Source organism: Rana temporaria, chromosome 4, assembly GCF_905171775.1.
Source record: "Rana temporaria chromosome 4, aRanTem1.1, whole genome shotgun sequence".
Taxonomy (NCBI): domain Eukaryota; kingdom Metazoa; phylum Chordata; class Amphibia; order Anura; family Ranidae; genus Rana; species Rana temporaria.
In genome coordinates, this window is record NC_053492.1 from 348,920,945 (window position 1) to 348,934,640 (window position 13,696).

Consider the following 13,696-nt stretch of genomic DNA (forward strand, 5'->3'; position numbering starts at 1 on the left):
CGGATTCAGATGTAAAAGGGGGAACTCTGCGGATTCAGATGTAAAAGGGGGAACTCTGCGGATTCAGATGTAAAAGGGGAACTCTGCGGATTCAGATGTAAAAGGGGGAACTCTCCGGATTCAGATGTAAAAGGGGAACTCTGCGGATTCAGATGTAAAAGGGGAACTCTGCGGATTCAGATGTAAAAGGGGGAACTCTGCGGATTCAGATGTAAAAGGGGAACTCTGCGGATTCAGATGTAAAAGGGGGGACTCTGCGGATTCAGATGTAAAAGGGGGAACTCTGCGGATTCAGATGTAAAAGGGGGAACTCTGCGGATTCAGATGTAAAAGGGGGAACTCTGCGGATTCAGATGTAAAAGGGGAACTCTGCGGATTCAGATGTAAAAGGGGAACTCTGCGGATTCAGATGTAAAAGGGGGGACTCTGCGGATTCAGATGTAAAAGGGGGAACTCTGCGGATTCAGATGTAAAAGGGGGAACTCTGCGGATTCAGATGTAAAAGGGGAACTCTGTGGATTCAGATGTAAAAGGGGGAACTCTGCGGATTCAGATGTAAAAGGGGGAACTCTGTGGACTCTGGTGTAAAAGGGGAACTCTGCGGATTCAGATGTAAAAGGGGAAGTCTGCGGATTCAGATGTAAAAGGGGGAACTCTGCGGATTCAGATGTAAAAGGGGGAACTCTGCGGATTCAGATGTAAAAGGGGCACTCTGCGGATTCAGATGTAAAAGGGGGAACTCTGCGGATTCAGATGTAAAAGGGGGAACTCTGCGGATTCAGATGTAAAAGGGGGAACTCTGCGGATTCAGATGTAAAAGGGGCACTCTGCGGATTCAGATGTAAAAGGGGGAACTCTGCGGATTCAGATGTAAAAGGGGAACTCTGCGGATTCAGATGTAAAAGGTGAACTCTGCGGATTCAGATGTAAAAAGGGGATCTCTGTGGACTCTGATGTAAAAGGGGGAACTCTGATGTAAAAGGGAGCTCTGTAAACTTTGATGTAAAGGGGGAACTCTTGTGATTAACTTCATACGATTAGAAATGTTATTTAATTACAAAATATATGTATAGTTCATATTATAAAAACATTGCTGTGCACCACTAAAGTGTTTGGGTTTGACTTGAAGAAAAGGTGGCAACCCTAGTCTAAATCAGGGCCAGTTGGGGGGCTATGTATCAGCACAGCTGTTGCATGCAGAACAGAAAGCCACGTGCTGCATTTGCGTCTCACACAGCCCTCCCCGGCATTATTTCTCTTTCTAATTTCCGATAACGAATCATTCAGCCCCGATCAGAACCTTCCCTACACGTTCCCAACCCCAGCTCTGCCCACACTTCACCGTATGGCTAAAGCTTGCCTAGAGCCCACGTGACCTGCACTCACTTCCTCTCCGCGTGTTACAAAGCGCAGCATATGGTTGTCACTCGAGGAGCATCATGCTATTGCCTGCTCCAACTATTTCACTAGTGTTATTTTTACTGAACAAAAGACAGATAATTAGCGTTATTTCATTATTTTATTTCAAATGTGTAATTTATCAGAGTGTGCGAACGGAAAAAATCGTTATTTGTTTTCGGTTAAAAGGTTTACAATTAGCAGGCAGCATGGTGGACACCCCAATGATTGGAAGAGGACAGGAAAGTGAGAAAGCGGGGTCCTCGCACTTGCCAGCCCGGCAGCCGTGCTTTGCTGTCAGACAGCTGGGTGACACGGGCGGCTCCACGTTGGTCTTTCAGGTGTCCTGTGCAGCACTCCCGGGCGGACGCCAAGCTTCTCCTCCCACCGCAGTCAGCCTCTCTCCCCCGGGGATCACCTACCAGCACAGACAGCGCTCACACCATGGAGAGTGACATGGAAAATGACATCCTGGAGGCCCTGGAAGACTTAGGGTATGGGTGTGGGATCTGATTGGGTGGCTGCTTGTTAGTGTTAGAAATGACAGTCGTGTTCCTATGGTGGGTGTAAAAGCTAGCATTAGCTCTGAACTCTAGGCACACACAGGAAGGCAGATCTGTCATTAATACATCATTGAATCGCTTTATTACCCCACATCTGATCACATGTGCAGCACAATGGCCCCTGCAGATCAGAGGCCAAGATGGCAGCTTCCTTGGCTGTAAAGGAGAGAAGGGTTAAAGCTGAACTCTAAGATAAGTGAATATTCTCTAAATACAAGTCTTGTGTAGTCTTTCCTCAATCTTGGTGTGCTTTTTGTGTTTCTTCCAGATCTGTGCAGGAGCTTCTGGTAATAAAGACCAGCCAGTGCTGCTCTCTCCCCTTGAGCAGGATGACTGGTCTTGTCTCCGCCTCTCCTGTCATTTTCTGCAGGCAGCCAGCTGTGGGTGGAGCCTGTTGAGCTCCTCCCCTGGCTCTGCTCTCTGCACAGTGAGGCTACTACTGTTACAAGGTAATATTTGGGCTTGCAAAGGTATTTGATGCACACGTGACTGAATTTATAGCCTTTTGTGGCTATTAAGAAATATATTTCCATGACCCTTTCTGGAGTTCTGCCTTAAAGCGGTAGTTCCCCCTCCAAAAAAATGTTACCCTTAGATTGATGCTCATTTTGTCTAGGGGAATCAGCTAGTTGTTTTAAAATTGACGCTGTACTTACCGTTGTAGAGAGCGATCTTCTCCGCCGCTTCCGGGTATGGGCATTCCTTCTTGATTGACAGGCTTCCGACGGTCGCATCCATCGCGTCACGATTCTCCGAAAGTAGCCGAACGTCGGTGCGCAGGCGCCGTATAGAGCCGCGCCGACGTTCGGCTTCTTTCGGCTACTCGTGACGCGATGGATGCGACCGTCGGGAAGACTGTCAATCAAGAAGGAACGCCCACTCCCGAAGACCATACCCGGAAGCGGCGGAGAAGATCGCTCTCTAAAACGGTAAGTACAGCGTCGATTTTAAAACTAGCCGATTCCCCTAGACAAAACGAGCATCAATCTAAGGGTAACATTTTTTTGGAGGGGGAACTACCGCTTTAAAGTGGATGTAAACCCTCACATATACCCAGTGAACAAGAAAGATATGAACTAACACCACCACAGTGGCGGGCCTCCATACCAGTAAATACATAAGTACTCAAAGAAGAGGCCGGTCACTGAGTAAAGTAGAGGTACAGACAGTATAAAAAATAAGTTCATTTATTATGTAAACAAATAAATAAATATTTATTCTCAGGGTACATAATACAATCATAAAAACAAATTCCATACAAAGCTACATACATAGAATTTATTATTTTTTTCCTTCCCTTTATTAACGTACATCCTGTATTATTCATATCTATAGATACTATTGACATACTTCTGATGAGAGGATGGATTCTTGAAGCGCGTATAGTTTGTCATTAACCACTTAAGGACCGAACCAATATGCTGCTAAATGACCCAAGGGGTTTTTACAATTCGGCACTGCGTCGCTTTAACAGACAATTGTGCGATGTGTCTCCCAAACAAAATTGGCGTCCTTTTTTCCCCACAAATAGAGCTTTCTTTTGGTGGTATTTGATCACCTCTGCGGTTTTTATTTTTTGCGCTATAAAAAAAAATAGAGCGACAATTTTGAAAAAAATGCAATATTTTTTACTTTTTGCTATAATAAATATCCCCCAAAAACATATAAAAAAAATTTTTTTCCTCCGTTTAGGCCGATACGTATTCTTCTACCTATTTTTGGTAAAAAAAATCGCAATAAGCGTTTATCGATTGGTTTGCGCAAAATTTATAGCGTTTACAAAATAGGGGATAGTTTTATTTTATTTTATTTTTATTTTATTTTTATTTTTTTACTACTAATGGCGGCGATCAGCGATTTTTTTTTTCGTGACTGCGACATTATGGCGGACACTTCGGACAATTTTGACACATTTTTGGGACCATTGTCATTTTCACAGCAAAAAATGCATTTAAATTGCATTGTTTATTGTGAAAATGACAGTTGCAGTTTGGGAATTAACCACAGGGGGCGCTGTAGGATTTAGTGTTCACTTAGTGTGTGTTTACAACTGCAGGGGGGTGTGGCTGTAGGACTGACGTCATCGATCGAGTCTCCCTATAAAAGGGATCACTCGATCGATGCAGCCGCCACAGTGAAGCATGGGGAAGCCGTGTTTACATACGGCTCTCCCCGTTCTTCAGCTCCGGGGAGCGATCGCGACGGGGCGGCTATAAACGAATAGCCGTGCCGTCGTCCCGGATCGCTCCCTGCGGGTATCCGACCGCCGCATGTAGCGGGGGGGGGGGGCTGTCCCGATCAGACCCCCGACCCACATCTAGGCAGGGACGCCAATGTGCCTGTACGTGCCATTCTGCCGACGTATATCTACATGCGGCGGTCGGGAAGTGGTTAAAGTGTTACGCTTTACCCAAATCTACTTACATACCAGTTTAGAGTAAAACTGTAATGAAATAAACAAACTCTATGCGTTTCGAGAATCCATCCTCTCATCAGGAGTATGTCAATAGTAAATATAGATATGAATGAAACGGGATGTATGTTTAAAGGGGTTGTAAAGGTAAAAAATGTTCCCCCTAAATAGCTTTCTTTACCTTAGTGCAGTCCTCCTTCACTTACCTCATCCTTCGATTTTGTTTTTAAATGTCCTTATTTCTTCTGAGAAATCCTCACTTCCTGTTCTGTCTAACTCCACACAGTAATGCAAGGCTTTCTCCCTGATGTGGCATGTCGTGCTCACCCCCTCCCTTAAGGGGGCGAGCAGGAGAGTCAGGACGCCCACTAACACACAGCTCCTTTCTCTATCTGCCACGTAGAGAGCGTCCTGCTCGCCCCCTCAAGGGAGGGGGCGAGCACGACACTCCACACCAGGAAGAAAGCCGTGCATTACTGTGTGGAGTTACAGGCAGAAGAACAGGAAGTGAGGATTTCTCAGAAGAAATGAGGACATTTAAAAGCAAAATGGAAGGATGAGGTAAGTGAAGGAGGACTGCACTAAGGTAAGGGAAGCTATTTAGGGGAACTATTTTTTACCTTTTACAATCCCTTTAATAAAGGAAAGGGATTTTTTTTTTTTTTATCAATTCTATGTATGTAGCGTTGTGTGGAATTCGTTTTTATGATCGTATTATGTACACTAAGAATAATTATTAGTTTACATAATAAATGGACTGTTATTGTTTTTTATATTGTCTGTACCTCTACTTTACTCTGACCGGCCTTACTCAAAGTCCCATGACCACAATTCTTTGCACATATACCCAGTGAAGTGAACAGTCCCGGATACACAGCGATGAAACAAATATCCCTATATAAGTTTTTTACATGTATATCAGCTGTCTTTAGCTGTAAATATTCGTTAGAAAGTTCACATTGTGTTAGAGATGTTCTCGTCCTGTTCAGAACTGGGAGTGGATTATTGGCATACAGCCAAGACAGCTGATTGGAGGAAAGGCACAGACCCCCTCCTCATAGGCAAAGTAAGAAAGGAATCTGATAAGTCAAGCTGCCTGCTAATCTATTTATAGAAACCTCCCATGACACAAACTTCGGGCTGATTTTATCTTCTGTGTTGTAAAACATTTTTAGAAGTTATTAGGCTGATAACAGAGCTACAAAGCAGGAGACAGCTATGGGACACGGTGCTTTGGAGAGATATAAGAAAACACTACAGATTATGTGCCCAGCTCAAATTTCCTGAATTGGGTTTACATCCACTTTAACACCCAGCTTCAGCATATATATGCATTGTTGTCTTGTTGTGGGGTGTGTTCCGTTCCTGCCTTCAGAACTGTGACTGGGCTGTCGCTGACGGATCACGGTCAATAACTGATGTTTGGGGGCCATGAGGATGGACTCCCATTGACGTCGGTACTCTGCAGCCAATCGCAGTACTGCATGATCAGGATCCCCTTCTGCTGACCTCAGATGTCACAGCCAGTTTATAGCGGAAATAAAGGGACCTTAAAACAGGTGTTCTGCATGGGGGGAGTCAGCCGCTACAAATACTGTACTTGCTGACTTTTAATATAAGGACAGTTACCTGTCCAGGGAGTTTGCAATGTCGGCACCTCAGCCAATTTAAGATTGGCTCTCAGATACTGCCACTGCTGCCAATCGTGGTTTAGGGAAACTGGCAGTGAAGCCCTACTGTGCATGCACAAAACGCGATGCGCTTTCTAACTGGTCTGGCGGTGGGGGAAGGAGGAGGAGGCCAAACTTCCAAAGGATGGCGCCGTGGCCGGTCTCCTGGAAGTGGGGACAAGTAGCTGCCAAAAACAGGTACCTGTTCCTGCCAAAACAGGTACCCCCCCCCCCCTTACCATGAAAGGTGCCAAATGTGGCACCGGAGGGGGGGTGGGGAGAACGCAGATCAGTGGAGCTTCCACTTGTGGAACTCCGCTTTAAAGTGGTTGCAAAGTCAGAAGGTTTTTTATCCTAATACATTCTATGCATTAGGATAAAAAACCTGTGTAGAGCAGCCCCCCTCAGCCCAACTAATACTTAACTGAGCTCAATCTTCCTTCTGCGATGTGCACGAGTGCCTTGGCCGTCTGGGACTCTAGCTGAGACACAACAGCAGTGACATTGGCTCCTGCTGCTGGCAATCAAAGTCAGTTAGCCACTCAGAAGAGAGAGGGGGCGGGGCCACACCACAGCTTCATATCTGAATGGACACACAGAGCTGTGGATTGGCTCAGGTGCCCCCATAGCAAGTTGCTTGCTGAGGGGGCATTCAACAGGTGGGAGGAGTCGGGACCGCCAGGACCCAAGAAGAGGATCTAGGCTGCTCTGTGCAAAACCACTGCACAGAGAAGGTAAATAAAACATGTTTGTTATTTTTAAAGAAACAAGAGACTTGAGTATTTAACTTTTACTTCAATGATCCCTGTCCCTTGCAAGCCTCTTCAGCTGTCTTCATTGGCCGGCATGGGATGAGGTCACGCTTGTACAAGCGCAGGAGTCAGACATTTTGGCGAAGAGACTGTGATATAAACTGAGCTGTGCATGCACAGCTCAGTTTTCATGCCAAAGAACACTGTAAGCAAGTAGGTGCTCTTAGTTTGTGACAGCAGGACTTTAGTTCTGCTTTAGACCTAGATTCATACTATTGCGTGTGGAAAACTCCAAGATCTGTGCCAGTTTCCCTCCCTGCATTCAAATCTCTCGCTCTTCCCCGGGTGTCAATGCAATCTTAACGAAACCCCAAAATGGCTACGCGATCCGGTTGCAGTGCAGTTTCATAAATGCTGCATGCACGACTTTGGGGTGCGATGAGGTCCCAATGAGCCTATTCAAAATGAATGGGCTCAAATCGCACTGCACTGAATTGCATTTGAATTGAACAGGAATGCGGCGCAGTTCTTGTGTGATTCACATGCGGTTCATGGTGTGAACTGAGGCTGTTTCCCAAAACCGTTACATTCAAGGCATGTGAATAAGAGCACAAACAATTCTGACAGTTATCAACTGAACGGTCAAGTCATCAAATTCCTGATGTTAGAAACACTCATCACATGTCCAGCAACATTGCAACTGCAGATCTAAACAGAGGCTTGGATGGCTACTCCATTGGCTGTAGTGGATGGGAGAGTTTAGTTCCAGTTTAAAGTGCCAACTCCTGACGACCTAAAGGGGTTATTGCAAAGCGCTCTAAGGCATCACACATTTATATGGGTGCATAACTGCAAATGGCTGCATTCAGAGGGGACTAAATGCCATCTCGGGATACAGAAGCACTCTGTGCTCTTGCTGCAAATACTGGCCAATTGGCTGCAGCTCGTTTTTTTTGTACAGCCAGAACTCTGTAGAAAACTTGGATGTACACTATAAACACCAAGAATTGGTCTGTGACGTGGACGTAATGGTTCAGATAAGTGGTTACGTGTGAATAACAGCGGCGCCGGCCATTGATTTGTATATGTGATGAATCTGACAGCCGCAGCTTGCCGCACAGTGTTCTCAACTGCCAGCAAAAATCTGATTCTTGGCTGCTGCTGTTCAGCCGTGTGAATGTAACCTAATGCTGGCCATGCACTGTACAAAAAATGGTCAAATTTGGTCATTTAGACAGTTCGTTTTTCAGCCAGTTAATGGGCACAACATCGATTAATCGTTTTTGAGCCAAAAAAACAAAGGGCAAGTTTGGAAATGTTCTGACGAACGATAAACTGAAAAGCTGTATAGATCTTGGGACTGAATAAACGGGGAAATTAGAAATTATTTGGCAGGTAAAACAGATCACATTTCTGTATTTCATTTTCGTATTTAGCGGTTTGTCTGCAGTTCTACTTTAAGATTACAGCTGAATTTAAACTGGTTGTAAGCTCTTGCATATAACCAGTGAAGTGACTGGCCTCAAGTGATGCATAGAAATTAAAGAAATACTCCTATGTAGGTTGTACATATTTATCTACAGTCTTCTTTCATACAGCTGTCTGAGGTTTACAATCAAGTCCAGTCACATACTAATAGCCAGATTCAGGTATGGCGGCGCATCTTTCAGGCGGCGTAGCGTATCGTTTTTACGCTACGCCGCCGTAAGTCAGAGAGGCAAGTGCTGTATTCACAAAGCACTTGCCTCCTAAGTTGCGGCGTAGCGTAAATGGGGCCGGTGTAAGCGCGCCTAATTCAAATGAGGATGAGGGGGCGTGTTTTATGTAAATGGGTGGTGACCCGACGTGATTGACGTTTTTTATGTACGGCGCATGCGCCGTCCGTGTACATATCCCAGTGTGCATTGCTCCAAAGTACGCCGCAAGGACGTATTGGTTTTGACGTGAACGTAAATTACGTCCAGCCCCATTCACGGACGACTTACGCAAACGACGTAAGAATTTCAAATTTCAACGCGGGAACGATGGCCATACTTAACATTGATTAGGCCAGCTATTTGTTCGACATAAACGACGTAAGAAAAATTGCGCTGGGCGCACGTACGTTTCTGAATCGGCGTATCTAGTCATTTGCATATTCTACGCCGAACTCAACAGAAGCGCCACCTAGTGGCCAGCCTGCCCTAAATATTGCACCCTAAGATACGACGCGTAGGAGACTTACGTCGCTCGTATCTTAGCCTAATTTAAGCGTATCTGGTTTCCAGAATACGCTTAACTTTAGGACGGCGTAGATTCAGAGTTACGTCGGCGTATCTACTGATACGCCGGCGTAGAGCTATCTGAATCTGGCTTGGCTATAAGTAAGCTTAAATCTTCTCCCGCTCCCATTTCATGCCCTATACTAACTACCCTGTAAAGGAAAGGCATCTATACTTGCCTATTCTCAAGATGCTGCAGTCATGTGATCTCCCCAGAGTCCTGCTTCATTGTAGAGGAGAGATTGGCAACAACGGCTGCAGTGCCTGGGTGATGACGTCACCTATAGGCTTACTATGGGGCATCTGTTATCGGCTGTCCTTATCTACATTTAAATTGGTGGCTTGGAGCCAATTATGTGACCGGAGCACCCTCAGAATAGGCAAGTATAGACATCTTTTCTTTACAGGGTAGTTGGTATAGGGCATAGAATGGGGGTGGGAGTAGGTTTAAGCTTAGTTAGTATTTGACTAAACTTCTACTTTAATTGTTACGTGTTGCATAATTTATTGGTCCGGCCCCAATGGTCTGGTAAGAATGCATATCTCATGTCTGATGTGCTGCTGTGGAAGCTGACATTTTCTGTAGTACTTGATGCTACTACAGTGATGGTTGCGATCCTAAGGTCCTGTGCCAAGCGACTGTCCCCCCTGCATCCTGATCACAGGGGATCACTCATCCTGCACCACCACCATTCATAGAACACCTTGTATTTTTTCAATAAAAGCAAGGCGTTCTCTGATTGGTGATATTACAATCTCCACCTAGTCCACTCAGAGAACGCCTTGTGTTCATGAAAACTGTAAGGTGTTCTGTAAACCGAGCGAGCAACCAGCTTTGGTCAGTATGAAGTATGGCAGCCAGGCCCTCTACATCATAAGTTACAGTGTAGGGCTTTGAACTTTTACATTGCAAGGTTCACACTTTCGTGGCCCGTGTTTGGTCAGGCACGACAGCCCATTTGTTTGAAGTCCCTGCACTACTTCTAAATCGCAGCCTGCGTGGGAACTGCGAGTACAGTGCGGTTCCCAGTGCGGGTGGCATGCCATTAGGATTAATGGCACCTGCCTGCAGGTCCTGTGTTTCACTGTGTGGGTAGTCAAAGCTGCAGGAATATATGTGGGTCCCGCAACAGGTATGAGGCTAGATTTCCACTATTGTGTCCCCAAAGCCACATGAATTAGTGCGACTCTACAATGCAATGTCATGCGACCGGTGAGAACCATGCAAGAACAAGTCAGATCAAAGTAGTGCAAATTTTTTTTTTTGGAGTCGCTGCAACTTGAGTTACACCAATTAGAACGGGGACCATTGAAATGCATGCATTTTGACTTATCATGCGACTTCACATGTGTCACACAACTCGCAGTAGTAGAAACAGAGCCTAAGAGAGGATTTCATGATGGATCAGTTGTGTGGATGGATGGAGGGAGGCTGGTTGGGGGCAGGCCTGGATTTACTCCTTTTGCCACCCCGAGGCCGGGTCCTTCAATGTCGCCCCAAACACACACACCAGTGTACGGTGTCACTTATACACTGCCCACCAATGTACGGTGTCACTTATACACTGCCCACCAATGTACGGTGTCACTTATACACTGCCCACCAATGTACGGTGTCACTTATACACTGCCCACCAATGTACGGTGTCACTTATACACTGCCTACCAATGTTGGAGCACATGGAGCATACTGTTATGAAGCACAGATGTATTCCAGTGCCCCCCTGTGTTGTGTATAAATGAATGTTAGCAGTGTACGCCTGTGTACAGCCGAATCCTACATATACAGGTGGAGGGACACAACTCCGGGGGCCCCACACCTTACTCATCAGGATGATGTCCTGTGATCTGTGCAAGGCATTTTTATAGCATGGGGGACCTCAGAGCCAATCATTTATTCTCCAGGCTCCTCTGGGTTGGCAAGACTGATGAAGAGGAACCCAGGCAGAGAGAGGCTGACTGTTATCAGTGTGTATACCGGGGATAAGCAATTAGCGGACCTCCAGCTGTTGCCAAACTACAAGTCCCATCATGCCTCTGCCTCTGGGTGTCATGCTTGATGCTGTCAGAGTCTCGCTATGCCTCATGGGACTTGTAGTTTGGCAACATCTGGAGGTCCGCTAATTGCTTATCCCTGGTGTATACTGTATATATAATATATCAGGCTGAGCTGAGTGATGATCAGTGATAGGAGGATAATCCTCAGTACAGTAGATGGAGAGCACAGTACAGTGTGTAGTATACAGAGTAATCCTAGATTGGATACTGACAGGTCATCGCATTACAGAGAACCAATATGACACTGAAGAGTCCAGGGGATCTATATTGGGTCCCGACCCCCAGATCTCTGTTCTTGGCAGCCCCGATCACTTGCCCGGTGCCCCCAGTGGCATCCCTCCCCCCCCTTACCCCGTCATTATGGAGGTGCGCATTCACCCCAATGCCGTTCATGGCCACATCTTCCTGGTGGGTGCCCATAGTTCTGATCACAGCTTACAGCACCGGTCACCATCCTCTCCCGGTCCCCAGACTCTCCCGGTCACCCGCCCGGTTGTCCTGGAAGTGAGTGTCCGGGGGAGAGGCAATGATGACAGTGATAACCGGCCCGACACTCCCCCTGCTGGCTGACACTGGTAGTGAAAGTAGAAAATCCCCAACTATATGTAACACCCAACATCGCCTGATCGCCCCAATCTGACTAAATCGTACTGTACATGTCTATACATCTATATAAACTCGGCCTCTGCCGGGACGACAGGTTTTTTCATCCCCCCGTTGCCGCAGCGCCACCTCTGCATCCACTGCCGCCCCGAGGCCTGACCTTGGTGGCCTTGTCAGGAATCCGGCCCTGGATGGGGGACAGTGCACTTGCGGGACTGGAAAAGTCCTGCAAGCAGCATATTTGGGGCAGTTTGAAAGCGGTCCCAACCCCCCCCCCCCCCCCGCCCGTTGAAATGTATGGGCAGCGCCTGAAGAACGCTTCTGAAACGCCGTAACATGGGCGCTTTTAAGCCCCTTTTTCAGCCATTAGCGGGGGTTAAAAGTGTTCCGCTAGCAACCAAAAAGCGCAGTTAAAGCACTGCTAAAACGAGCCGCTCTTTAGCGCCAACGTGGCCATGGCCCCAATGTAAAAGTAGCCTTAAGTGCTTGAAATATTAGAAGGGACGCATATAGCTACAACTACTCAGGTCTAGTGTTTGTTTAAAAGGTAACTCCACCTTTGTGGGGGGAAAAAATAATGTAGCATATACAATTGCAACACAAGTCATATATTGTAATTGAATGTTATGAAAAATAACCTTTCTTTTTCAATTTGCAGCCAATTTTCAGAAAATGCAATATGGCTACCTGGAGGTGTTCTGTACACAGAATGCCCCCCGGAAACATCATTTTCTGCTTGTACGATTGGCTCACAGATGCCTGTACAAACCCAGATACTTTATTGCCTTGTGAAATTAGCAGTGACATCATCCTTGTGTTGTACATAGCCTGAGCAGAGCTGTGGGAAGGACCCATATTATCCATTCTCTACAGGCTGCCTGTGGAAAACAGGAGGGGTGGAGTCCAGACTAGTATCCACACAAGGAGAGCGAGCAGCAATGACCAGTCTTTATTACAGGAAGCTCTTGCACAGAGGTGACATTTCACACAGGATTACTGCACAAAGCACACCAAGATTCAAATACACGTGACAAATGTATTTAGATAATATTTGCTCAATCTGGAGTTCAGTATTGACTATCCAAGACCCTCAAGGTAATTACAAAGGAATGTGTGAATGTTTTATGGCCATGACCATTTGGTAGCCAGTGTCAAAGGTTATCCTATACACGGTCTGTTTGTTTATGGTGCAACCTATTTTTGGCAATGTGTTCAGGTTAGCTATGCTGTCAAAGCTTTCCTAACTTCTATAAATACTGCTGATCAATTATGTGTTTGTTTCACTGTTTACCTACTATACAAACTTGTTTACATGTAGGGATAAATAAGAGTCCACATTTCCACCCCCCTCAAATTAAATTGTATGTATAACCAACATTTTTTTTTATTATTTAGTTTTGGAAAAGTCTAACTATTAAAGGGGTTGTAAAGGTTCTATTTTCTAAATAGGTTACTTTAAGCTAGTGCATTGTTGGTTCACTTACCTTTTCCTTCAATTTCCCTTCTAAATGTTTTTTTTGTCTGAATTTCTCACTTCCTGTTCCTCCTCAGTAAGGTGTTCAGTAAGCTGTTCTAAATGACTTTCCACCGCTTGGATGATGGTGGAAAGCTTACTGAGGAGAAACAGGAAGTGAGAAATTCAAACAAAGGGAAGAAAAACATTTAGAACGGAAATCGAAGGAAAAGGCAAGTGAACCAACAATGCACTAGCTTAAAGGAACCAATTTAGAAAATAAAAGACGAACCTTTACAACCTCTTTAAAATGCCTGGCCGTTTATATTGTTGTGTATGAACCATCTCTTAAAGTAAGGGGAATTTTTCTTAGATGTCTCTGGAACAAGGGTTCCTATTTACCACTTACCTTTTGTTCTGGTAACAACTCTAACATTTTGTATTTCCACAAATGTTTGTGATAACCCCAAACCATAACATTTCTACCAGCATGCTTCACAGTTGGTATGAGGTTCCCCTGAAATG

General features: G+C 45.6%; 1 protein-coding gene across 1 annotated transcript in view; it reads left to right on the top strand.

Annotated features, from left to right (window-relative positions):
* Window positions 1–1,634: 1,634 nt before the first annotated feature.
* Window positions 1,635–13,696, top strand: part of FAM98A (family with sequence similarity 98 member A) — a 79,969-nt gene continuing 67,907 nt past the window's right edge. The window contains exon 1 of the mRNA XM_040350804.1: window positions 1,635–1,892. Within this exon, the coding sequence (XP_040206738.1) occupies window positions 1,843–1,892 (50 nt within the window). The 5' untranslated portion in view covers window positions 1,635–1,842. The remainder of the gene's footprint in view (window positions 1,893–13,696) is intronic.